The sequence below is a fragment of the Rutidosis leptorrhynchoides genome, chromosome 6 (assembly GCF_046630445.1).
Source record: "Rutidosis leptorrhynchoides isolate AG116_Rl617_1_P2 chromosome 6, CSIRO_AGI_Rlap_v1, whole genome shotgun sequence".
NCBI lineage: Eukaryota > Viridiplantae > Streptophyta > Magnoliopsida > Asterales > Asteraceae > Rutidosis > Rutidosis leptorrhynchoides.
In genome coordinates this window covers 361144978-361170996 of record NC_092338.1, presented here as the reverse complement: position 1 = coordinate 361170996, position 26019 = coordinate 361144978, and the positions used below count along the sequence as shown (strand labels likewise).

The following is a 26019-nucleotide window of genomic DNA, read 5'->3' as shown; positions in this document are numbered from 1 at the left end:
CATTTTGGTTGACGGTTAAAAAAATTATTTTATTTATATTAGCACATTTTTTATAAGTTTGTAGGCGACAGTAGGACGAAAATGAGTTTGTGGGCGACATCGGTACATTTGTATAAGTTTGTAGCTTATTTTTGGCTTTAACCCTTGTTCCTAATTTACAAATTAGATGTATCAAAAAGTTGATCATGAAGCATGGGTAATGATATATACTAGTGAAATGACCCGTGAAAAAACGAGTTTGTTTAAACGAAATAGTTTAATGATATGTTTTAGGTATTAAGTGAATGTAAATGTTAATGTCATTTAGTTTATTGCCCTGTGGAACTACAGATTTTGACTAAGAAACTTTTCGTTGATTTTACAAACATAAAGCTCGCTCAAAGTTGAATAATTATATTTATATTTTTAAAAATAATAATTAATAATAATAAATGCCTTTTAAATTTTTTTAGAAAAATAAAATTACAATTTATGAGAGATTAATATTTCCTTTTATAAAAGATTTTGTATTATTTTTTAGTTAAATTAATATATAATTATGACATCATTATTATGAAAAGTAAAGGGTAATTTAATTTAATGATGATGTCATCATTTTAGAGGTTTATTAGATTATATAGATAGATGATGGGGGAACCCCACAAGTTCAGACGGAAAGGAGAGTGATGAAGTGAGAGTACTGAAAACGGGGCTGCATTTTCGACATTATGTCTACGTGGGTCACCCATTTCCGTTGTCTCCTTTTCCCCTTTTTTCTAAAGCTTAGACCATTTTTAACACGGCGTCAGAGGGGTCCCGTCAGACGCGCTGGCAGTGGGTGACGCCCCCTGACGCCCCTAGTGGGGCGTTACAGCTGACGCGGGAGGGGCGTCAGTCAACTTTTTCACGGAAAAAAAAGGCGTCAGGGTTTCTGATTGGTCCACGTATTTTAATGATTTTAATTTTGTTTTTGTTTTTTTTATTTAAATTATTTATATTCTTTTCTATATAAACACATCAAAATCCATCATTTTTAACCCATCAAACTCAATATTTTCTCTCATTTTAACACTTTCATTCAAATATTTTTTTTTTTGTTTTTGTTTTTTTATTTATTTAAATTATTTATTTTCTTTTATATATAACCATCAAAACCTATCATTTTTAACACATCAAACTCAATTTTTTCTCTCATTTTAACACTTTCATTAAAATGATTTTTGTTTTGTTTTGTTTTGGTTTTTTTATTTGAATTATTTATATTCTTTTCTATATAAACCCATCAAAACCTATCATTTTTAACACATCAAACTCAATAATTTATGTAATGGTTAAATTTTATGTAATGGTTAATTTTTTATGTAATGGTTAATTTTTATATGTTTTTTAATTATATGTAATATAATTTGTATGCATAATAAAATAAATAAAAAAGAAAAAATAAAACTGGTGGGACCTATTTGACACTGGAGGGGCGTCAGGGTTATTTTGGTGTCAGAGGGTGACACTGCCACGTCAGAGGCAGATTGCACTTTTTGGCCAAAAAGTGGACAATCTGCCTGTGACGTCACAGACATCATGATATATTTTGAAAATTGAATTTAATAATAATTTAAATATGCACAAAATATTACTACACGTATATGTTGTTTCAAATAAGGCTTCAACTCACAATTTTTTTATATAAATTTATACCTTATAATAATTTATAAAAAAAATAAAGATATAAGTTAATTAGTTAAAAAAATTGAAAGTATTAAGTAACTTTTCATGTGTTAGCCTTTTGACATGTTCACATTGTCATTGGGCAAATGAATCCAGTAGTTTATTTGATACAGGCCTCAATAGCCTTCAAAACGAGTTGTGGAAACGGATATGTAAGGAGACAAACTTTAAGTAGGTAAACTTTTAAATTCAAAAAATGTTACAAAACAAAAAGAAAGAGGTGTATTTGATAGTTTTGTAAAAGGCAATTGGAAAGTGACAAAAATTCCTCATAACAAATAGATAAGCTGTTTGGCAATTGGAACATGTGAGGTCTTTTTTCATCGGTCAATTGGCGGATGAGTACAATTTTTTTGCTTAATTATATAGACCGAGGTTAATTGCTTCTGTCAATTGCAGTATGTTATGTGTAACTTTGTATGCAAGTGGGGTAGTTTATTAAGTGAGTTGGCATGATAGATTTTGTTGGTGGAGGGAAGTTCTTCAAGTGGTTTATTCTTGCTTTTGATTAGTAACGTAGGGGTGAGTTTTGTTGGTTTGTTATTTTTATAAGATCGTTCATTGGTTGGATGTATTATGATCTTTGAGTTTTAAGTAGAGTTGTAGTTTGTGGCATTTGTCACTTGCCTAGGTGGTATGTCCTTTTAAACATTAGATTGTTTGGTTTAAGTTTGGTGTGTATCGGTGCATATCTCGGTTGGGTTTTAAGATTTCAAGAATCTTAAGAACGATATCATTAAAAAGAGAGAGAGAGAGAGAGAGAGAGAGAGAGAGAGAGAGAGAGAGAGAGAGAGAGAGAGAGTAGTTACGACAACTCAAGGAGCACAGTGGCAACGTATGAAGGGTACACTAGCTACGACTACCGGTATTCATCCTCCAGGGTAAACGGCAAACAGATTACATATTTTTTGTTCTTCAACTTCTCAATAGCCTGGGTGGGGGCAAACTTATGGAGGTTATTCAAGAGACATGGAAGTATAACATACATCTACCTGGCCATTAAAAACTTATCTAGTGGGAAAAAAATTGGTTTTGTTGGATATGAAGGAGTTGATGAACTTGACAAGTTTGCTGAAAGATTAAGCAAAATCCAATTCGGAGATATGAATCTAAGAGCATACAGAGCCATAAATGGAAAGAATGAACCGAGCAATGGAGGAAATATATCAATGGATCATCACCACCAAAACAATATTTAACCAGATGAAAAAGAAACAAACTTACCCAGCAGTTAGGCTTCAGGGATACTATCATGAACCGCTCATTTTCTTCAAAACGTGAAACGCCCTTAACTCGAATATTTTTTACGTGACGGGTGCACAACTTACCCAGCGGGTATACCTTATAAGACTTCATTCTGTCCAAAGATTTACCATGCGGGTGCACCACTTACCCAGTGGGTAAACCCTTTCAGGCCTCATTTTGTTTAAGAATTACCTTACGGTTACATACCTTATCCAGTGGGTAAAACGTTATAGAAATTCTTGACTCAAATTGACATTTGACTCGTTTAACAACAAAATAGTATCGATCACTACAAAACACATGCAAATATATCATAATGACACAACATGACTAAAAATGAAGTTTTACATTTAAGTGGTCAGTGTCTTATCGAGGATGGAACAATGGAAACATCCACTTACCCTAAAGCATCTTCAAGCTAATCCCGAGCTACTTTCTTACCTTTCTAGCACATCCGCAACCTTCAAACCTATAAAAAGGTCAACACTATGACAAGTAAGCATTAAGATTAGTGAGTACATAAATAAGCAATTAAGTAATATCTACCATTAGCAATGCATATATATAAAATATATATAATATCACTCACAACCGCATAGCCTACCAAATAATCTACGGATCTGTAGATTAATCACAAGTTGTGGTACCCACACAAGGCTGAATAACCACACATGCACAAAATAATTGTGGTAACCGCATAAGGTTGATTAACCACCTAATCCATCGTTAGCTTTTCCTAGCACTACTAACACATTGGAGATTCATCCCCGAAAGTCATATGCCTTTATATGCACCAATGCAAATAAAGGCAAACAACCCTTATTTACCTATGTATGCACTCACCTTGCACAGAGATTCCATCGCGACGACACAAGAATAAGCATTTGTTGTAGAAACCTATAAACATAAGCATACATACATACATACATACATACATACATACATACATACATACATACATACATACTCACTAAACTTTCTGCTAATATCATTTCTTCGTTTCAACGTAGGAGGTATGACATAACATACTTTCTTTCATACAAATCTTCATACTAGACAACTTATTGACCCGAAACCAATTTTGACACTTTGAGGTTTTTGAGAACTAACATGCTTCTTACATACCATTTTCTAACCATTTGTTTTCTACAATGTTTCTTGAACACTCTAGACATAATTTCATTACTAAGATATAAACACTATCTTTTAACATCATGTTTATCATATCAGTTGCGGGTAAAGTCCGTCTCGTCAATTCGTGATAACCCTTTGAGAAACACTCAAGTATAACTGTTATCTCGCATACTTATATTAGCACATATTATTTACTGTAGTTATAGTTTTGAACTATTCACACATATTTATTAGTTTTTATTGCTGTATAAGTTTTTATAATTTACGGGTCATTGGTATGTGCAGATTACGGGTATTGGAGGGAAAAAAATAAAACAATTAACGGGTACACAGGCTCCGTCGTGTAAAGAAAAATTGCTATGGGTGTATTGTTTCGTGTCACCTGGGTGTCATTCCTATACACATACACATTCAGATGTGGAAGGTAGTGGAGGCCCAAAAGGGCATTGGCCTCCTCAACTTGCTGGGCTTCTAGTGTAATATTTATAATTTTTCATGGGCTAAATTTTTTTTTTTACTTAATTAGGCCAGGCCTCCCTATTTTCTTTTATACGTAATTGGGCTCCCTAATCTAAAACATCATGTCCGCCGCTTAACACATCTAATATAAATCACAATAATTAAAGTCGTCATAAAAAGACTAATTTAACAGAGCTACGACATTATGTAGTATTATTTGACAATCTCGTCCCAATCCCTAAGCGTTTTATCTATTAAGTTAAAATTCAAATTATTCCATACTTTATTTTACATATAATTTTTATCATATTCAAGTACATAACTAAATAACATCGTTCAATTTAAACCTTATATTTACTTTTATTTATTTATATACAATTTAAAAATATATATATCTAAAGAATTAAAGTTATAAACTAGTTAGTAATTCATTATTTATTTTACGCAATTGAAATTGAAGGAAAATTGTTTGACAACGGATAATCATACTGGGCCGAACCCAGTTTGCAAGTTAGTGTCCTAATGCAAATTTTTTACCTCGGGTTCAAACAAGCCCATATTACCCGAAAACAAAAAGTCAAAATAAGTCAAACAAATTCGGAAAAAACCCTAATCTCGTTAAACCCTAGCAGTTAAAAACACTATACCTAAACAATCACACAAATCAACAGTAGCCAGTAGTTGAACTGAAAACAATCCAAAACAATTGTAAATGGTGAAGTCCTATCTCCGGTACGAGCCGGCAGCGGCGTTTGGTGTGATTTCATCGGTGGAATCTAATATAACATACGATACCACCGGTAAATATTTACTAGCTCCGGCACTTGAGAAGATCGGCGTTTGGCATGTCCGTCAAGGCGTTTGCTCTCAAACTCTCACGCCGGTAACTCAATCTCGCGGTCCGTCTATCGCCGTTACTTCAATTGCCGCCGTTCCGTCATCATCGTCCCTGGTGATCATTTCTTCTGTACTTGTGTTTATGATTTCCGTATTGTAGTAATTTTAATGTATGAAAATGTATATTGTAGCTTTAAATGTTAGAATTATTTGGGAGAAAATTGAATAAATTGCTTAGTCGGTTGTATATTGTTGGTTCATATACCTACTTGGAACCAGAATTTTTTTTTCACCGGTGGTGAAATTTTTTTTAGAAGCGTAGCAATTTTTTTGGCAAAATATGGAGTCTTTTGGGCAGAATATGGAGTTTTTTTTGGCAAAATATGGAGGTTTTTGGTCAAAATCTGAGGCTTTTGGGGCAAAATATGGTGACTTTTGGGGGAAAAAAATACACCAGGGGCAAATAAAAAAAATTCAAAAATTTTGCACTGAAAATTTGAAATCCACTTGGGGCGGGTGCCCCCGTCCCCACCTAGTTTCGCCCCTGTTCGTGTTTTGCTGGTCATATTTTCGTTCGTACTTAATTGAACAACATGTCTGATTACGTTGACTTATTTGCTAAACATGATACAAGCTTATTTTCTATATGTGGTGAGTCAGTGAGAAAGAAACAATGCATGGATTTTAGGATTGAAACCAAACATAGAGTATAACTTTAAGTATTAATTAATTTCAATTGAGAGGTTTTTGTATGCACTAATATTTGTTTATTTGAATGTTTCTGGCAGATAGCTAGTGGTCATGCTGATGGAAGTATAAGAATTTGGGATTGCGAGAGAGGAACTTGTGAGACCACCTTGAACGGGCACAAAGGGGCTACATGTATCCTTCGGTTCAACAAGACTGGATCACTACTTGCATCTGGTAGCAAGGATAACGACATTGTTATATGGGATGTTATTGGCGAGGTTGGACTTTTTCGGCTTCGTGGTCATCGTGATCAGGTATGTATTACGAGCTGATCTTTATGATATTATTTACATCTGTAAGTTATAATGTAAATATTATTCTTGGATTTTATTTGGAATGTAGGTTACTGATCTTGTGTTTCTAGATTCTGGTAAAAAACTTGTTAGTGCGTCCAAGGACAAGTTTTTAAGGGTTTGGGATCTAGACACACAACATTGTACACAAATAATAGGGGGACATCATAGTGAGGTTTGGTCTATAGATGTTGATCCTGATGAGAGGTTTTTGGTTAGTGGGTCAGCAGATGCAGAGCTTCGATTTTACAACATAAAGCATGAAGTTGTAGATGGTCAACGCGTATCAGAAAATGGTAAAACCGAGAATGAAGTATCTTCTGTTGAAAACAAATGGGAAACGTTGAAACTTTTTGGTGAAATTCAAAGACGGAACAAAGACCGTGTTGCAACTTTGAGATTCAATAAATCTGGTAATCTTTTGGCTTGTCAAGTTGCAGGGAAGACGGTCGAGATTTATCGTGTGTTAGATGAAGCTGAATCGATACGCAAAGCAAAAAGAAGAACTAGTAGGAAAAAAGAGAAAAAATCTTCTAAAAAGATGGACACTTCTGAAAATGAGGTTAAAGATGATGGAAACCTAACCATGGTTACAGTTCCTGATGTATTTAAGCTTTTGCAGACTGTACGGGCTAACAAGAAGATTTGCTCTGTCTCATTTTCTCCTGTTAATTCCAAAAACTCGTTGGCTACTTTAGCATTATCATTGAACAATAATTTACTTGAAGTGTATTCAATAGATTGTAATTCAACTACAAAAACGAGTGCCATTGAGCTTCAAGGGCATCGTTCTGATGTAAGAAGTGTTACACTTAGTTCAGACAGCACTCTTTTATTGTCAACAAGTCATAATTCTGTTAAGATTTGGAACCCGAGCACTGGTTCATGTCTTCGTACTATTGATTCAGGATATGGGTTGTGTAGTTTGTTTGTTCCTGGTAATAAGTATGCTGTTATTGGTACCAAAAGTGGGACCCTTGAAATTATTGATGTGAGAAGTGGTACTTGTGTTGAAGCTGTGCAAGCTCATACCGGCTCTGTTCAATCTATTGTTTCTACTCCAGATGGTGATGGTTTTGTCACAGGGAGTGCAGATCATGATGTTAAGATTTGGGAGTATGAAACAACAAAAGTTCCTGGTCAGGTGTGTTAAAAAAATTTATAATTTTTCTTCATGTGCATCCTACTTTTTTTTCTTCAACATGTAACGTTTGGATGGACTTTATATAATCGTTTTATTTTTTTATATGTGCCTTTTTGGGGTGTCCAGGATTCGGTAAATCTAACAGTGACCAACGTGAGGACCTTACCTATGAATGATGATGTGGTAGTGGTTGCTGTAAGCCCTGATGGGAAGCATATTGCTGTTGCTTTGTTGGATTTCACTGTTAAGGTCAGATTCATTTCTTTAACTCTCTTGTTACCACTGTTTTACCATATAGTTGTTTTTTATTTATTTATTTTTCTGTTTCTGTAAATTAGGTTGTTTTTTGTCAGATTTGTATTTCTGTATTTATTGAAGTTAACTTGATTACATTCTATTCATACATTGTGTAGCTATAGAAATTTCGTGGCAGAAATAAATTTGTAAACTTAAGTCCTGAAATTTTGTAACTCGGGTGAATGCATGCTGAATGGTGTGTGTGGTGTACATTAGACCTAGGCAAAAGCTTTTAGCTGAGATTTAGTAAAATACGAGTAATTAAATTTCACGGAAGAAATTAAGTTGTAAACTTTAAATTCCAAAATTTTCAAGCTCAATGATGAATGCTTGTTTAATGGTTAGCATGGTGTACTTCAGATATACAAAAATAGCTTTTAATTAAAGTCAGTTGATATATTAATATAACTTTGGAGATATAATTTAAAGTCAAATCTTAGCTTCGTAAAAGCATTTAGAAGCTGAATTCAAGGGCGTTATTTGATATGTTTATTATATCTGGATCTTGCTATATTCTCAGCTTTGGTAGAACAGACTTCAGAGTATTTTTGTATTAGTTGCTGATAGCAAGTTATATGTTATTTCAGGTTATAATTAATATCTCTTTTCTGTTGTAATTTTGGGGGTTTATCAGATGTGTTTTTCTGTAGTTATTGAAGTTAACTTAATTACATTCCATTCATGCATTGTGTAGCTGCTATAGGAACTTTGTTGCAGAAATAAATTTGTAAACCTAAATCCCGAAATTTTTTAACTTAATGATGAATGCGTGTTGAACGGTGTGCATGGTGTCCACCAGACATAGGCCAAAGCTTTTAGCTGAAGTCAATTTGATATCAATGTTACGTTTAGTTAAATAGTTATATTTCGCGGACGAAATTAATATGTAGACTCTGAAAATTTTCAAACTCAATGACGAATGCATGTTGAATTGGTTAGCATGGTGTACATCAGAGATACACAAATAGCTATTGATTATATTCATTTTGATATATCAATATATAACTTTGGAGATATAGTTAAAATTCAATCTTAGTTTCGTAGAAGCATTTCGAAGATGAAATCAAGGGCGCTATTTGATATGTTTATTGTATCTTGATCTTGCTATGTTTTCAGCGTTGGTAGATCAGACTTCAGACTATTTTTGTATTTGTTGCTGATAGTAAGTTGTATATTTTTTCAGGTCTTCTACTTGGATACTCTTAAATTTTTTCTTACATTGTACGGTCACAAACTTCCAGTATTGTGTATGGATATTTCATCCGACGGGGATCTTATTGTTACCGGTTCTGCTGACAAAAATTTAAAAATCTGGGGCATGGACTTTGGTGACTGTCACAAGTCCATATTCGCTCATGCTGATAGGTACCTTTTTGCCATTTAAGATTTAACCTTTTTACAAATTAATCTACTATTCAATTTTAATGCGTTTTATCTTTCTTGGTAGTGTAACGGCAGTGAAATTTGTACGCAACACTCATTATATGTTCAGTGTGGGGAAAGATCGCATGGTCAAATACTGGGATGCTGATAAATTTGAACTACTTTTAACCCTTCAAGGCCACCATGCTGAAATTTGGTGTCTCTCTATTAGCCATCGTGGTGATTTTCTTGTTACCGGGTCCCATGATCGATCAATACGGCGTTGGGATCGTACTGAAGAGCCGTTTTTTCTTGAGGTACAGTACATAAAGCGTTGTAGTTGGATTATTTTTTCCCCTTATATTTCAGAGGTGGCAGTTATCATTTGTTTACTTGTAATTGGGTCAATCTGGGCTGTGTTTTAGGCTATAATTTCACTTGTAATTGGGTCAATTTGGGCTATGTTCTATACTAAAATGGCCAATGTGGGCTGTGTAATATATTGAATGGGCCATTTTGGCCAAGTCAACAAATAGCCTAAATGGGTGACAATTAAAATGGGTCTAATGGTTTGAAAGTTGCCAATAAAATATATGTTTGCACATAATCTCCTACACTGTTTTACTAGCAGATTAGTATTATGATTAATTATTGCTTTTGTTATCATATTCTACATCTTTTTTATAAAAAAAAACTCAAAATAAATGAGTACTTAAGTGTTCACGAGTCAACCCAATGTTTACATTTTTCTGTCACGCAACCCGATTCTCCCATGTTTACTTTTTTACTACATTTATACTCGAAGTTAAGTTCAGATTTGCAGCTACGTAATGCTAGATTTAACATTTTGCAGGAAGAAAAAGAGAAGAGACTAGAAGAAATATTTGAGGCTGACATTGACAACTCATTAGAAAACAGATATTTGCCTCAACAAGAAATCCCTGAGGAGGGAGCTGCAGCTATTGCTGGAAAAAAGACTCAAGAAACTCTATCAGCCACTGATTCGATTATCGAAGCACTAGACATTGCAGCTGAAGAGCTAAAACGAATGGCTGAGCACGAGGTCTGTATTTCATCCTTTCCCTCTTTTAATATTATTAGCATATTTGCATACATGTGCGTGCGTGCGTGTTGTCAGAATATTATTAGTTATAACTCAATGCAATGCAATTTTAGGAGGAAAAGAGAAGTGGAAAGAGTGCAGAGTTTCGGTCCAATATTATTATGTTAGGGCTGTCTCCATCTGAGTATATTCTTCGTGCAGTCTCAAAAGTTCATACAAATGACCTCGAGCAGACATTACTAGTAAGTGGAGAATTTTAATATCTTTGAACTTAAATGTCCCTATTATGTACAATTCGCTTGAATGAAAATCTCTTTTTTGCAGTCTCTACCATTTTCAGATGCTTTGAAGCTTTTGTCATATTTAAAAGATTGGTCCTCAAATCCTGATAAGGTCAGACCGTCTTTCTTCTTCATTTTTTTTAATTGTTGCCAAAAGGAATCACTTCAGAAGTCTTTTATAAGTAAAGAAGAAGTTAGTTAACAATATACATTGATTTATTGTAAGCATATCTCATAGTTACCCTTTTTGATAACTTCAATTCATATGTAGGTTGAGGTGGTTTGCAGGATTGCAACTGTGTTATTGCAGTTGCATCATAATCAGCTAGTCGCCACCACAACTTGTAGACCTCTTTTGGCACTTCTTAGAGACATACTTCATGCTAGAGTCAAGGTACAGTTAAACATGACATTTGAGCGAACATCATTAATATTGGTAATGTTTTATGTATCTCGATATACGAAAGATTTTTTTTTTTTTTTTTCAGGAATGCAAGGATACTCTTGGATTTAATCTGGCAGCCATGGATCACCTCAAGGTTTGCCTTTTTCTCTTGATAATGCAGTATATGTATTTTTGAGCACTTTATCTATTTTTTTCCTTTCAAAAACTTCATGTAATTCACTTATGGCAGCAATTGATGGCTTCAAAATCTGATGCACCCTTCCGAGATGCTAAGACCAAGTTGTTAGAAATACGATCACAACAGTCTAAACGTGCTGATGCAAGGGCAGATACGAAAGGTGACAGGAGGAAGAAGAAGAAGCAAAAGAAGGATGATGGACATGTGTGGTCTTGATTTTCACAAACCATGATTTGCTTATCACAATGATTTGCAAAAAGGGTGTCTCGTAAGTCGTAACAACCAGGGTCGACAGTTGCTCTCTTCATGTTGTAGTGCAAATGTAGAACGGTTGTGATTCAATTTATAATTTATGATATGTAAAATATAAATTTTGTAATATTATGCATTAGTTGCATAAATTGATGAAATGTTCTTGGTTTTCTTAATCTTGTGCGCTCATAAGCACTCTTTAAATACCAAATGTCGCGTCATATATGCCTTGAGCATTAATTTTTTTTACTACAGTTTTATGCACATTGGAGCAGAAAAGTTGTGATATAAAAAGTTCACAAAAAATCAAACTAGTCACTACCGACTTTTTAATCATGAGTTACAATGGTCAATGACTATATTGTTTAGGTCATTAAGACTACTTTTTATCTATGATATATGCATATACAACTTACCCACACGCATCCACGATATCAAATAACACATAACAAATCTCGATAAGCAAGCTAGTATCACCAAACGTATCACTAGCAATAATCATAGCATAAATACTCATAACAATAATCAAATGCTAGTATGAACAACAATAAATCATGGTTAACCAATCTCTTCGCTAGGGAACGACTTCGCGAAACAAGTCATCGATGTTCATAACATTCGTTAGCTTCCAAAAACGGCTATGGCATGCTAACCCCCCGAGGTGTTCCAAAAACGGCTATGGCATCACCCCTCAAGTGTTCCAAAAACGGCTATGGCATCACTTGCTCAATGTGAGTAGAACACGGCTATTACTCACGCTTTCGTACACCAACACGGCTATGTGTACGGGTAACTCAAATAACAACGTGGGAGTAAAACACGGCTATTACTCGCCACTAAATGCACAAACACGGCTATGTGCCTTAGTACAAAACATGGACTAATACGGCTAAGTCCCACAACCTTGGTCACAAAACGGCTATGTGACACCATCACTTCATTATTTCATTTCCATCAATAACTCATCATTTTACACTTGACAATAGTATTCATAAGATACCTTTTCACCATCAAATGGACTCGTCTAAATTAATTAATTAATACAATTTGTATAACATTTAATCAGTAGAGTACAAACAACAAAAGCAATAAACTCTGTGGTATACAATGCCACACAACCGAAGCACTACAGTCTTGGCAAGAAAGCTCCAACCGCACTTGCTAGTAACGGCGAACAGAGCTATAAAGGAGCTCCAACCACGCTCCCGATAAGAGTAGTATAAGAGCGTTGAGTTTTTTAAGAAAAGCATATAGCTTAAAAGTTAGGCGTATTTAACTCTATTTTGTAAATTCAAAATAATACTCCATATGTTTCATATTAATATTCCGGTTTTATCGTTGAGGACCTTTTTTTTCCAACTTCGATTTTAAATATTTTTGTTTGTATTAAATATTATTTGATAAAAAAATTTATACTATTAATTGATTAATTTTTTGAATATATTTCTACCGGTATAACGTTTATCAAGTATCATATAAGATACACAAAAAATTTAAAGTTAAAGTTCGAGAAGAAAAGATTTCTAAAATCAAAACATAACCATTAATATGAGACAGAATAGAGTGATATTTAACATATATTCTATTTTTATATTCTAAAATTAAATTATAAATATTTTAATTTGTAATTAAAATTGCTAAAAAAAATTCGCATGAAAAAAAAATAGATTAACTCTCACGGTCTCACGGCCCCTAAATTACAAGACACTTTGTAAATCCCTAATCATGCACATGAACTCATGCATATTATTATTATTAATACCTCTAAACCCTATACATAAACAATCGATCGAACTCGAAAACACTCCAAATTAATCCTCAATGGTGAAGTCCTATCTCCGGTATGAACCAGCGACGGCGTTTGGTGTTATTTCATCGCCGGAGTCTAACATTACGTACGATACCACCGGTAAACATTTATTAGCTCCGGCACTCGAGAAGATCGGAGTTTGGCAAGTCCGTCAAGGTGTTTGCGTAAAAACGCTCACGCCGTCAACTCAATCTCACGGTCCGTCTATCGCCGTTACTTCAATTTCCGCCATTCCTTCTTCATCGTCTCTGGTGATTAATTCTTCTGTTTCATTAATGATTACATTAGCTTAGTGTGAACTTTATGTTCAAACTGTGAAGAATAAAATAAACAAAGCATCTCCAATATCATTTAGTAAACTAGCTCGACCTTGAGCTCGAGCTTCTTATATCTTCTTATATCGAGCTTGAACAAGCTTACAAACTTAAACGTACAGTAATTATAATTTTATAGTATACTATTGTTGTAAATTTAGTGTAATTTTGGGTTTTAATCTACACTTGTAAATGGGTTTGGAGGTACGGAGTGTACACCCATTAAGTGATAGATTACCCGAACCCAAAAGTGGTTTTCCATTATTTACTATCATGACTTGGTCTACCTGAAATTTGACTAAGTGTTTTCAGTACTAAGTTTTCTTAGTAAGCTGAAATTTGGCTAAGTGATTTGTGCTGGTTGTTCTGCATTGCTGGTCCTTGTACTGGTTGTTCTGCATTGCTGGTCCTTGTGCTGGTTGTTCTGCATTGCTGGTCCCTGTGCTGGTTGTTCTGCGCAGCTGGTCCCTGTGCTGGTTGTTCTGCGCAGCTGGTCCCTGTGCTGGTTGTTCTGCGCAGCTGGTCCTGTTTGCTGGTTCCTCTGCGCTGCTGGTCCTGTATGCTGACTTTTGCGCTGCTGGTCCTGTATGCTGACTTTTGCGCTGCTGGTCCTGTTTGCTGATTTTTGCGCTGCTGGTCCTTTTGCAGTGCTGGTTCTTAAGAGACAGCAGTAAGAAAACACTTAACACAATTTGAGTGATTACGGAAGAATTATTCTTGCACCCACTTTTACTTTAGTGGTTGAAGGAATAATACTTGTTTATTATAAAGTGATCACTCATGCTTTGATAGTTGTAAAATATAATATTTGTTTATTGTAAAAGTAACAACTTTTACTTTAATGATAGAAATGATAATATTTGTTTATTGTAAAAGTAATAACTTTTACTTTAATGATGGAAGAAATATTCTTCCTGTAGCCACTTTTGAATATTATAGAAGATACTTTTATTAATCAATCGGCCAATTGATTTTAATAAAAGACTCTTTCATGATTAAGGGTGTATATAAATATATTAACCAATATGCATGAGAAATATACACAAGTTACGAACACCAAAATATTCTTCTGAAAAAGGAATTCTTGTTTCTGCCAAAACAAGAATTTAATCTCTGTCTTATCCCAAAGTGATATTCGTGTAACCCAGGCTATAAGGGTCGAATAATTACTTTCGAAAAGTGATACCACGATTCAGTGATTTATCCGGCTATCGATTATTTTACCCTACACGAAAGAATTTAATAAAACCTCCAACAATCGAAAGTAATTATTTGTTATAATCGATGGCGGCTACGATGAAACACATGACGACGAATTTCTCCAAACTTGATAAGTTTGAGGGAATTGATTTTAGGAGATGGCAAAAGAAGATGCACTTCTTTCTGAGCAGCATGAGTGTGGTGTACGTACTCAGCACACCAATTCCCGAAGATCATGGTGATGATGCCACTATTGAACAAATTCGGAAAAGGTGCAAGTGGGAGAACGATGACTACATCGCTAGAGGTTTAATCCTCAATGGTATGGCTGATTCCCTTTTTGATATTTACCTAAATGTTGAATCTTCTAAAGAACTATGGGACTGTTTAGAAACCAAGTATATGTCTGAGGATGCTTCTAGTAAAAAGTTCCTTGTGAGTAATTTTAATAATTACAAGATGGTCGATTCTAGACCGGTCTTGGAACAATACAATGAGCTCATTCGTATACTTGGTCAATTCACACAACATAAGATGAACATGGATGAGTCTATTCAAGTCTCAAGCATAATTGATAAACTACCTCCATCTTGGAAAGAATTTAAACATTCTTTGAAACATAAGAAGGAGGAGTTAACTCTTGTTGAGTTGGGTAGTCATCTGCGTATTGAGGAATCCCTCAGGTTGCAGGATAATGACAAGCCAAAGAGCAACGAAGTTGCTGGTACGTCTGTTGTCAATATGGTGGAACATAAAAAGTTCACTAGTAATAATGACAAAAAGGGCAAACGTAAACATCAAGGTTATAACAAGGCTAATCCGAACAAGAAGTCTAAATTGACTTGTTGGAAGTGTGGTAAAACTGGACACATGAAAAAGGATTGCAAGGTTATTTTTGGTAATAATAATGCCAAAGGATCTAGCACAAGCGGTTCGGGAAATGGTTTAAACAACCACAACTCGAAAGGTCAGAATATATTTAATAATTCAAATGAGAATTATTATGTTTCATATATATCTGAGGCTTATTTTGTGCAGGATGATGATGTCGCGTGGTGGGTTGACTCGGGAGCCACCACCCATGTATGCAAGGATAGATTTTGGTTCAAGACTTACGAGTCCGTGACTGATGGATCAATTCTTCATATGGGAAATGAGTCAACAGCCTCTGTTCATGGACGTGGAAGTGTGGATTTGTGTTTTAGTTCTGGAAAAACTATTTGTTTGTTTGATGTTTTGCATGTACCACAAATAAGAAAAAATTTGGTTTCCGGTAGTGTGTTAAATTGTTGTGGTTATAAACAAGTGATTGAATCTGATAAGTTTGTTTTGTCAAAACATGGTATGTTTGTTGGTTTTGGTTATTTATGCAATAGAATGTTTAGACTTAACATTAATCACTTGAATGTTAATTTTGCTTTTATATCTACTTCTAGCATAAATAATTCTACACTTTGGCATGCTAGACTAGGACATATACACTTTAAAAGAATGCAAGATATGTCTAAAGATGGATTAATACCGGCTTTTGACATGAACAATGAAAAGTGTAAAACGTGTATGTTAACAAAGATCACTAAGAAAACATTTCAAAATGTACATCGTGATACTGAAATTTTGGAATTAATACATAGTGATTTATGTGATTTGCATGCTACTCCTACTTTAGGGAACAAGAAATATTTTGTGACTTTTATTGACGATGCTTCTAGATTTTGCTATGTTTATTTGTTACATACTAAGGATGAAGCATTAGATAAATTTAAAATATTTAAAACTGAAGTAGAATTACAACAAAAGGCTTTGATTAAAAGACTTAGAACAGATAGGGGAGGTGAATACATTGACCAATCGTATTTTCAATCCGTTGGTATTATCCATGAGACCACAGCTCCTTATACTCCACAACAAAATGGTATATCTGAAAGGAAGAATAGGGTCCTTAAGGAAATGGTTAATTCCATGTTATCCTATTCGGGTTTAAGTGAAGGATTTTGGGGGGAAGCTATGTTAACAGCTTGTTATTTGCTTAATAGAGTTCCTAACAAAAGAAACAAGATTACACCTTATGAACTTTGGAATAAAAGGAAACCTAACTTGAATTATCTTCGGGTATGGGGCTGTAGGGCGGTTGTAAGACTACCTGATCCCAAGAAGAAAAGTTTAGGTGAAAGAGGTATAGATTGCATATTTGTTGGATATGTTGAACATTCCAAGGCATATAGGTTATATGTAATAGAGCCTAATGAGTTTGTCTCAATCAATTCTGTGATTGATTCAAGGGATGCAATCTTTGATGAAAATCGATTTTCATCTATACCTAGACCAAAGGATATGATTCCAAGTAACAATGGAATCAATAAGGATTGTAATGATGAAGTCTCTGAAAAGGCTGTTGATCAGTCACTTGAGCTTCGGAAAAGCAAAAGAAAAAGGAAACCTAAATCATTTGGACCAGATTTTCAACTATACTTAGTTGAAGGTTCTAGGGATGATGTTTCTACCCAATATTCGTATTGTTTCAATGTTGATGATGATCCTAAAACATATGATGAAGCAATGAGGTCTCAGGATGTTGCATTCTGGAAAGAGGCAATTAATGATGAGATAGATTCTATCATGGGCAATAACACTTGGGTGTTAGCTGATCTACCTCCTGGTTGCAAACCTTTGGGTTGCAAATGGATTTTCAAAAAGAAGATGAAGGTGGATGGAACTATTGAAAAGTTCAAGGCAAGGTTAGTCATTCAAGGCTTTAGACAAAAGTCTGGAATTGACTATTTTGATACTTATGCTCCCGTGGCACGTATCACTACCATTAGACTGCTGATTGCTTTGGCTACGATTCACAATCTAGTTATTCACCAGATGGATGTGAAGACAGCATTCTTGAATGGTGAATTGGATGAGGAGGTTTATATGAACCAACCTCAGGGCTTTGTCATGCCAGGAAATGAAGGCAAGGTGTGCAAACTTGTGAAATCCTTATATGGTTTGAAACAAGCACCTAAGCAATGGCATCAAAAGTTTGATGAAGTGATTTTATCTAGTGGTTTTAAATTAAACCAAGCAGATAAATGTGTATATAGTAAATTTGATGATTCTGGTAAAGGAGTTATAATTTGTCTATATGTTGATGACATGTTAATCTTTGAGACTGACCAAAGTCAGGTTGATTTAACAAAAGAATTTTTGTCATCAAAATTCTCCATGAAAGATATGGGGGAGGCTGACGTTATCCTTGGCATTAGGATCAAACGTGAAAGCAAAGGAATTTCGATTTGTCAATCTCATTATATTGAGAAGGTGTTGAAAAAGTTCAATTGCTTTGAATGTAATCCTGTGAGTACCCCTGTTGATCCAAGTGAGAAGCTTATGCCTAATCAAGGTGAAGCTGTATCACAACTTGAGTATTCTCAGGTGATTGGCTGTTTGATGTACGCCATGACTTGTACAAGGCTGGATATTGATTTTGCTGTGGGAAAACTGAGTAGATATACTAGTAATCCTAGTACTCATCACTGGCAAGCAATTAGGCGGGTACTGAAGTACTTGAAGAAAACTATGGACTATAGTTTATCTTATAATGGGTTTCCTTCGGTAATAGAAGGATATTCTGATGCGAGTTGGATAACCAATATTGAAGATCATTCTTCAACGAGTGGTTGGGTGTTCTTGCTTGGGGGAGGTGCTATTTCATGGGCTTCTAAGAAGCAGACATGTATTACCAACTCAACGATGGAATCTGAGTTTGTTGCTTTAGCTGCTGCTGGTGAAGAAGCAGAATGGCTTAGAAACTTGATCCATGAGATACCATTATGGCCTAAACCTATAGCACCCATGTCTATCCATTGTGATAGTGCTGCGACATTGGCAAAGGCTTATAGCCAGATGTACAATGGAAAGTCTAGACACTTAGGTGTCAGACATAGCATGATTCGTGAACTCATCATGAATGGGGTGATTTCTATAGTGTTCGTGAGGTCACAACAGAATTTAGCTGATCACTTGACAAAGGGATTGGCAAGAGACTTGGTGAACAAGTCTGCTGTGGGGATGGGTTTAAAGTCCACATAAATTTCTAATTATAAGATACCCAATTCCCTTCTGATGAAAATTAGAAGTTGAATTCAATGTGGAAGGCTTATACTTAGAAATTTGGAGTACAAAATTTTGTATCATCCCAAGGTAAGGTATGTACTCGGACCTGTTGAAGGTGAGGATGAAGTTTAGCTTCTTAATGGTTTATTTGAAAAAGTGCAATAGCAGGTGCATGACTGAAATGAACTACCTATGTGAATGTGAAGTTTTGCCGCTTCAACAAAGCTTGGACTTTTGCTTTAGATACATTCATGAATGGATATGGACACATGGCTTGTAAAGTGTCAGGATAGCTTTAGAGTATTTGAAAACTTATGTGTATGTTATTTTCAGTTATTCAAATGGGTTGAAGGGTTCAATTCTTAGAACACCCCGATTCTCGAATATTTGGAATGTGTAATGTACTAAGGTGAAAATTCAATCTTCAAGATATTTTCATTTATGCATGAGTTTTGTTTTAATTTGTTTAATTCTCATGAAACGAATTGCACTAAATTGGGGAGGATTGTTGTAAATTTAGTGTAATTTTGGGTTTTAATCTACACTTGTAAATGGGTTTGGAGGTACGGAGTGTACACCCATTAAGTGATAGATTACCCGAACCCAAAAGTGGTTTTCCATTATTTACTATCATGACTTGGTCTACCTGAAATTTGACTAAGTGTTTTCAGTACTAAGTTTTCTTAGTAAGCTGAAATTTGGCTAAGTGATTTGTGCTGGTTGTTCTGCATTGCTGGTCCTTGTACTGGTTGTTCTGCATTGCTGGTCCTTGTGCTGGTTGTTCTGCATTGCTGGTCCCTGTGCTGGTTGTTCTGCGCAGCTGGTCCCTGTGCTGGTTGTTTTGCGCAGCTGGTCCCTGTGCTGGTTGTTCTGCGCAGCTGGTCCCTGTGCTGGTTGTTCTGCGCAGCTGGTCCCTGTGCTGGTTGTTCTGCGCAGCTGGTCCTGTTTGCTGGTTCCTCTGCGCTGCTGGTCCTGTATGCTGACTTTTGCGCTGCTGGTCCTGTTTGCTGATTTTTGCGCTGCTGGTCCTTTTGCAGTGCTGGTTCTTAAGAGACAGCAGTAAGAAAACACTTAACACAATTTGAGTGATTACGGAAGAATTATTCTTGCACCCACTTTTACTTTAGTGGTTGAAGGAATAATACTTGTTTATTATAAAGTGATCACTCATGCTTTGATAGTTGTAAAATATAATATTTGTTTATTGTAAAAGTAACAACTTTTACTTTAATGATAGAAATGATAATATTTGTTTATTGTAAAAGTAATAACTTTTACTTTAATGATGGAAGAAATATTCTTCCTGTAGCCACTTTTGAATATTATAGAAGATACTTTTATTAATCAATCGGCCAATTGATTTTAATAAAAGACTCTTTCATGATTAAGGGTGTATATAAATATATTAACTAATATGCATGAGAAATATACACAAGTTACGAACACCAAAATATTCTTCTGAAAAAGGAATTCTTGTTTCTGCCAAAACAAGAATTTAATCTCTGTCTTATCCCAAAGTAATATTCGTGTAACCCAGGCTATAAGGGTCGAATAATTACTTTCGGAAAGTGATACCACAATTCAGTGATTTATCCGGCTATCGATTATTTTACCCTACACGAAAGAATTTAATAAAACCTCCAACAACTATATAACTATATACAGCGGCGGAACTTGAACTCGGATACAGGTGGGGCGGGTGTAAAATTTTTTTAAATCTTTCATATTCAGCATGGATGAACACTAAAAAAAAACCTTATTTTTTAGTAATTTTTTTTTTTTTAGTGTTAAAATTTTTGTTCCGTAAAATCCAGGGTGGACGGATATCCACCTTGGGTTACTCTATGTTCCGCCTCTGACTATATATAATAATAATAATTTATATTAACGAGTTGAACTGGAGCCGAGCTCAAGCTTGTATAATATCAAACGAGCCAAGGTTCGAGCTTAAAAGCTAGCTCGTTCGAGCACTTTGAATTTCAAACTAGCCAAGCTATAGCCTAGTCAAGCTCATGTTCGACTCGACTCGTCCACAATACACGTCCTACTTTTGTAGTTTTGTATGTAACAAACTGTAGTATCTAAGTTTTAAGAAACATATATTTGTGATAATATATATTCCTAGTTGTTTTGCCAAGTCTATGCATACAATAGTAAGTTAGATCATAAATGCATAGAGTAAACATTATTATTTATTACTATATATATAATATGATATCTCAAAGTTCGTCCGGTACAATAGGATCAAATGAGTTTTCTTTGCAGTTCATTTGCAACAATATCTATACTTTTGTTGCAGATAGCAAGTGGTCACGCTGATGGAAGTATAAGAATTTGGGATTGTGAAAAAGGAACCTGTGAGACCACCTTGAATGGGCACAAAGGGGCTACATGTATCCTTCGGTTCAACAAGACCGGTTCACTACTTGCATCTGGTAGCAAAGATAACGACATTGTTTTATGGGACGTTATAGGCGAAGTTGGACTTTTTCGTCTTCGTGGTCACCGTGATCAGGTATGTTTTCCGATCAGCTGATCAATGTGACATTTTCTCTCGTCTGTAAGTTAAAGTGTACCGTTTGTTTGTTTGGAATGTAGGTTACTGATCTTGTCTTTTTGGATTCTGGTAAAAAACTCGTTAGCGCCTCAAAGGATAAGTTTTTAAGGGTTTGGGATCTTGATACACAACATTGTACACAAATAATAGGGGGGCATTACAGTGAAGTTTGGTCTGTAGATGTCGATCCTGATGAAAGGTATTTGGTCACTGGGTCAGCAGATGCAGAGCTTCGATTTTATACTATAAACCATGAAGATGTAACCGGTCAATCGATATCAGAAAACGGTCAAACAGACACTAATGACTCATCTGTTGAAAACAAATGGCAAACGTTGAAACTATTTGGTGAAATTCAAAGACAGAGCAAAGACCGTGTTGCAACTGTGAGATTCAATAAATCTGGTAATCTTTTAGCTTGTCAAGTTGCAGGGAAAACGGTCGAGATCTATCGTGTATTAGATGAGGCTGAATCGAAACGCAAAGCAAAAAGAAGAATCAATCGGAAAAAGGAGAAAAAATCAATCGAAAAGACGGATTATGAACTCAAAGATGATGGAAACCTAACCATGGTTACAGTTGCTGATGTATTCAAGCTTTTGCAAACTATACGAGCTAACAAGAAAATTTGCTCTTTTTCGTTCTCTCCCGTTAGTTCCAAAAAGTCGTTAGCTACTTTAGCGTTATCATTGAACAACAATTTGTTAGAGGTGTATTCAGTAGATAGTAATTCAACGACAAAAACGAGTGCAATTGAGCTTCAAGGGCATCGTTCGGATATAAGAAGTGTTACAATTAGTTCAGACAACACTCTTTTAATGTCAACCAGTCATAATTGTGTAAAGATTTGGAACCCGAGTACTGGTTCATGTATTCGTACTATTGATTCGGGATTTGGGCTGTGTAGTTTGTTTGTTCCTGGTAATAAGTATGCTGTTATCGGTACCAAAAGTGGGACCCTTGAAATTATTGATGTGAGAAGTGGTACTTGTGTTGAAGTTGTGCAAGCTCATACCGGCTCTGTTCAATCGATTGTTCCCACTCCCGATGGTGATGGTTTTGTTACAGGGAGTTTGGATCATGATGTTAAGTTTTGGGAGTATGAAACAACACAAGCTCCTAATCAGGTGCGTTGTATTTCATCTTCATTCTATTTTTTCTTTTTTTTTTACTTTATGTAGTTTTTTTTATTTATCTTTATGCCTTTTTTTTGGATACAGGATTCAGTAAATTTAACTGTAACCAACGTGAGGACGTTAACGATGAATGATGATGTTACAGTGGTTACTGTAAGCCCTGATGGGAAGCATATTGCAGTTGCTTTGTTGGATTTTACTGTTAAGGTCAGATTCGTTTTTCTTTCGTATGTTCTACCATATAGTCATTATTATCATTATTAACAGAAATAGAATTTTTCTAGTTGCTAATTATATGATTAAAAAATTTCAGGTCTATTACACTGATACTCTAAAATTTCATGTTCCATTGTACGGCCACAAGTTACCAGTGTTGTGTATGGATATATCATCTGACGGGGATCTTATTGTTACCGGTTCTGCGGACAAAAATTTAGGTATCTGGGGTATGGACTTTGGTGATCGTCACAAGTCGTTATTTGCTCATGCCGATTGGTACGTTTTTGTTATTGATTAATAACTTATTTTCATCATCCTACAAATTAATTTACTGAGTCAGTTATTTTATCATGACAGTGTAACAGAGGTGAAGTTTGTTTTAAACACACATTACGTGTTCAGTGTTGGGAAAGATCGACTGGTAAAATATTGGGATGCTGATAAATTTCAGCTACTTTTAACCCTTGAAGGCCATCATGCTGAAATTTGGTGTCTCTCTATAAGCAAACGTGCTGATTTTCTCGTTACTGGTTCTCATGATCGATCAATACGACGTTGGGACCGTACTGAAGAGCCTTTTTTTCTTGAGGTAAATAAACTGTTAACAGTTAGGTCTATTCCTCCTTATCTGAGGTGGCAATTGTGACCTGTTTACTGGTTAAAAAAAAAAAAGTTGTCAGGTTTTCCCTGTTCGGGTTACCTGGGAAGGGCGAGTAATCCGACTCCATACTCTAGTGTACGCAGCCCATCAGGAATACTCCCTGGCTGTTTCCAACCCTTCCCTGGCCACCCCAAGAATTGAACCTGAGACCTCTTGCAAGGATCTCAGGGCCCCAACCACTTGGGCTACCTTGGGATGGTTTACTGGTGAAAGTGTCAATTCGGGTTGTGTTTTAGTGTTATATATCAAATTTGGTTATTTGGCCATATAAGATATATAATCAAATTGGTCATACAAATTACAAATTTATAAAAGATAGACAAAAAAGTGTGCTAGTCAACCCAATCGGGACTTGTTTGGACCCGTTTTCCAACCTGCATGTCCTTAACTGCTTTATATCTCTATACTACATTTACTGTCAAAATCAGATTCAGATTCGAAGTTTCGTAAAGTTAATTTTATAATTTTTTATCAGGAAGAAAATGAGAAGAGAATGGAAGAAATGTTTGAGGCTGAACATGACAACAGATATTTGCCTCAACAAGAACTTCCAATGGAGGGAGCTGTAACTGTTGCTGGAAAGCAAACACAAGAAACATTATCAGCAACCGATTCAATTATTGAAGCATTAGATCTTGCAGAAGATGAACTGAAACGAATCGCTGAGCATGAGGTCCATATATATATTTTATTATTTTTATTTTACATAAAACTGAAAATATATGTACACGTCCATGTGTGTGTGTGTGTTCACAAAATCATTTGTATGTCAACTTTATAGGAGAAAAAGAGAAATGGAAAGGATGCAGAGTTTCGCACCAATGTTTTTATGCGAGGGCTGTCTCCATCTGATTATATTCTTCAAGCTGTCTCAAAGGTTCATACTAATGACCTCGAGCAGGCGTTACTAGTAAGTGAAGAATTTCATTATTTTATAATGAAAATGATAATAAATCATATACAAGTCCCGTGAATAATAATATCTTGTTTTCAGGCTCTACCGTTTTCTGATGCTTTGAAGCTTTTATCATATGTAAAAGATTGGTCTTCGAATCCTGACAAGGTTAGACAATTTATTTCTCCTTTGAATCATTTCAGAAGCCTGTTATAACTTAACTAAAGAAGTTATTTCATAACATTTATTTTTATTATATTATTACAATACATGATTTCTTAATTGTCAACATGTATTAATGTTTACCTTTTTGGTAACTCAATTTATGTGTAGGTTGAGGTAGTATGCAGGATTGTTACGGTGTTATTGCAGTTGCATCATAATCAGCTAGTCGCCACCGCAACTACTAGACCTCTTTTGTCTCTTCTCAAAGACATACTTCATGCTAGAGTTAAGGTACCGAAAACATGACATTCGAATAGACATATTCTAATCCTATTCATACAATTTTGTATCTTTCTATTGAATCGATACTGGTATGGTTTTTAAGTATTTTTACATGTGAATGATATATTTGTTTTTTTTTTTTTTCTTTTCAGGAATGCAAGGATACTATTGGATTTAATCTGGCAGCCATGGATCACCTCAAGGTTTGTTTTTTTCCCTTTAATATGTGGTAATATACATTTTTAACAATTTATTGTTGAAAACATTTCTTTTATCTAATTCACTTATTGCAGCAAATGATGGCTTCAAAATCTGATGTACCCTTCCGAGATGCTAAGACTAAGTTGCAAGAAATACGATTACAGCTGTCAAAACGTGTCGAAGCAAGGGCAGACACGAAAGCTGACAGGAGAAAGAAGAAGAAGAAGAAGAAGCAGAAAACGGATAACGGACATGTATGGTCTTGATTCTGCAGCCGTGATCATTTGTCTATCTCAATGATTCGTAAAAATGGTAGCTCCTAACAATCAGGGACGATACTTATCATCATTATGTGGCACAAATGATTCGAAGTTTAGATTCAGTTAAACTTTATGATAACAACATTACTCGATTCGACAAATCAGTTAGACTATAAATGTTAGAGATAGTATGTTCTAGTTGAATTGGATTATAGAATACCGTGTTTCCAATTATGTTGCTAGAAAATTTGTAGTTCTTGATGGGAGTCTTTAATTTCTTGGCTATTATATGAAATTTTTCTCCGTATTCCAACTACAAAAACTGTTGGTGAAAATCTTCTTTTCAAAGTGAAGTAATGTTTCGTAAAGTCAAGTGTAGCAATCTCAATGTATCCTAATTATTGTTATGTAATTTGGAGAAATCGGTAATCTGGCATATCATTAATACGAGTTTTTGTTAGATTTTAAAATTAATAGTTAGTATAATCTTAGATGGAAGTTAAAAGAATTACTCCGTATGATTTTTTAACTTCTTCAACATCTTGTCATTTTTGGGGAAACATGCCTCCTAAGTCCTATATTTGTCAGCTAAAAATATGGAGAAATGTTGGTGTCATTTTTTACATTTTATTCCTTTTAGAAAAAAATTTTATTTTATTCCTTTTAGAAACAAATTTATTAATATAAATTATTATTTTAATATTTAATTAAATATTTGAGAGAATTTTAGCGATTTTCAGCTTTTCAATCTATAAATAGTAAATGATAATTGATTTAAATTTAGATATAATGGAGAAATTTTAATATAATAAA

General features: G+C 34.8%; 2 protein-coding genes across 2 annotated transcripts; both read left to right on the top strand.

Annotated features, from left to right (window-relative positions):
• The first annotated feature begins 5201 nt into the window (after positions 1–5201).
• Positions 5202–11369, top strand: LOC139852197 (uncharacterized). Its single transcript, XM_071841422.1, has 12 exons — positions 5202–5494; positions 6168–6383; positions 6472–7566; positions 7693–7815; positions 9047–9228; positions 9311–9542; positions 10079–10288; positions 10402–10530; positions 10613–10681; positions 10841–10963; positions 11058–11108; positions 11205–11369. The coding sequence occupies exons 1-12, from the start codon at positions 5255–5257 to the stop codon at positions 11367–11369; spliced, it is 2835 nt and encodes a 944-aa protein (XP_071697523.1). The 5' UTR covers positions 5202–5254.
• A 1857-nt stretch (positions 11370–13226) lies between these two features.
• Positions 13227–25271, top strand: LOC139855619 (uncharacterized). Its single transcript, XM_071844861.1, has 12 exons — positions 13227–13466; positions 21130–21345; positions 21429–22514; positions 22608–22730; positions 22837–23018; positions 23100–23331; positions 23879–24076; positions 24185–24313; positions 24398–24466; positions 24632–24754; positions 24898–24948; positions 25039–25271. Exons 1-12 carry the CDS (start codon positions 13227–13229, stop codon positions 25210–25212), a joined length of 2823 nt encoding a protein of 940 aa, XP_071700962.1. The 3' UTR covers positions 25213–25271.
• The last annotated feature ends 748 nt before the right edge of the window (positions 25272–26019 follow it).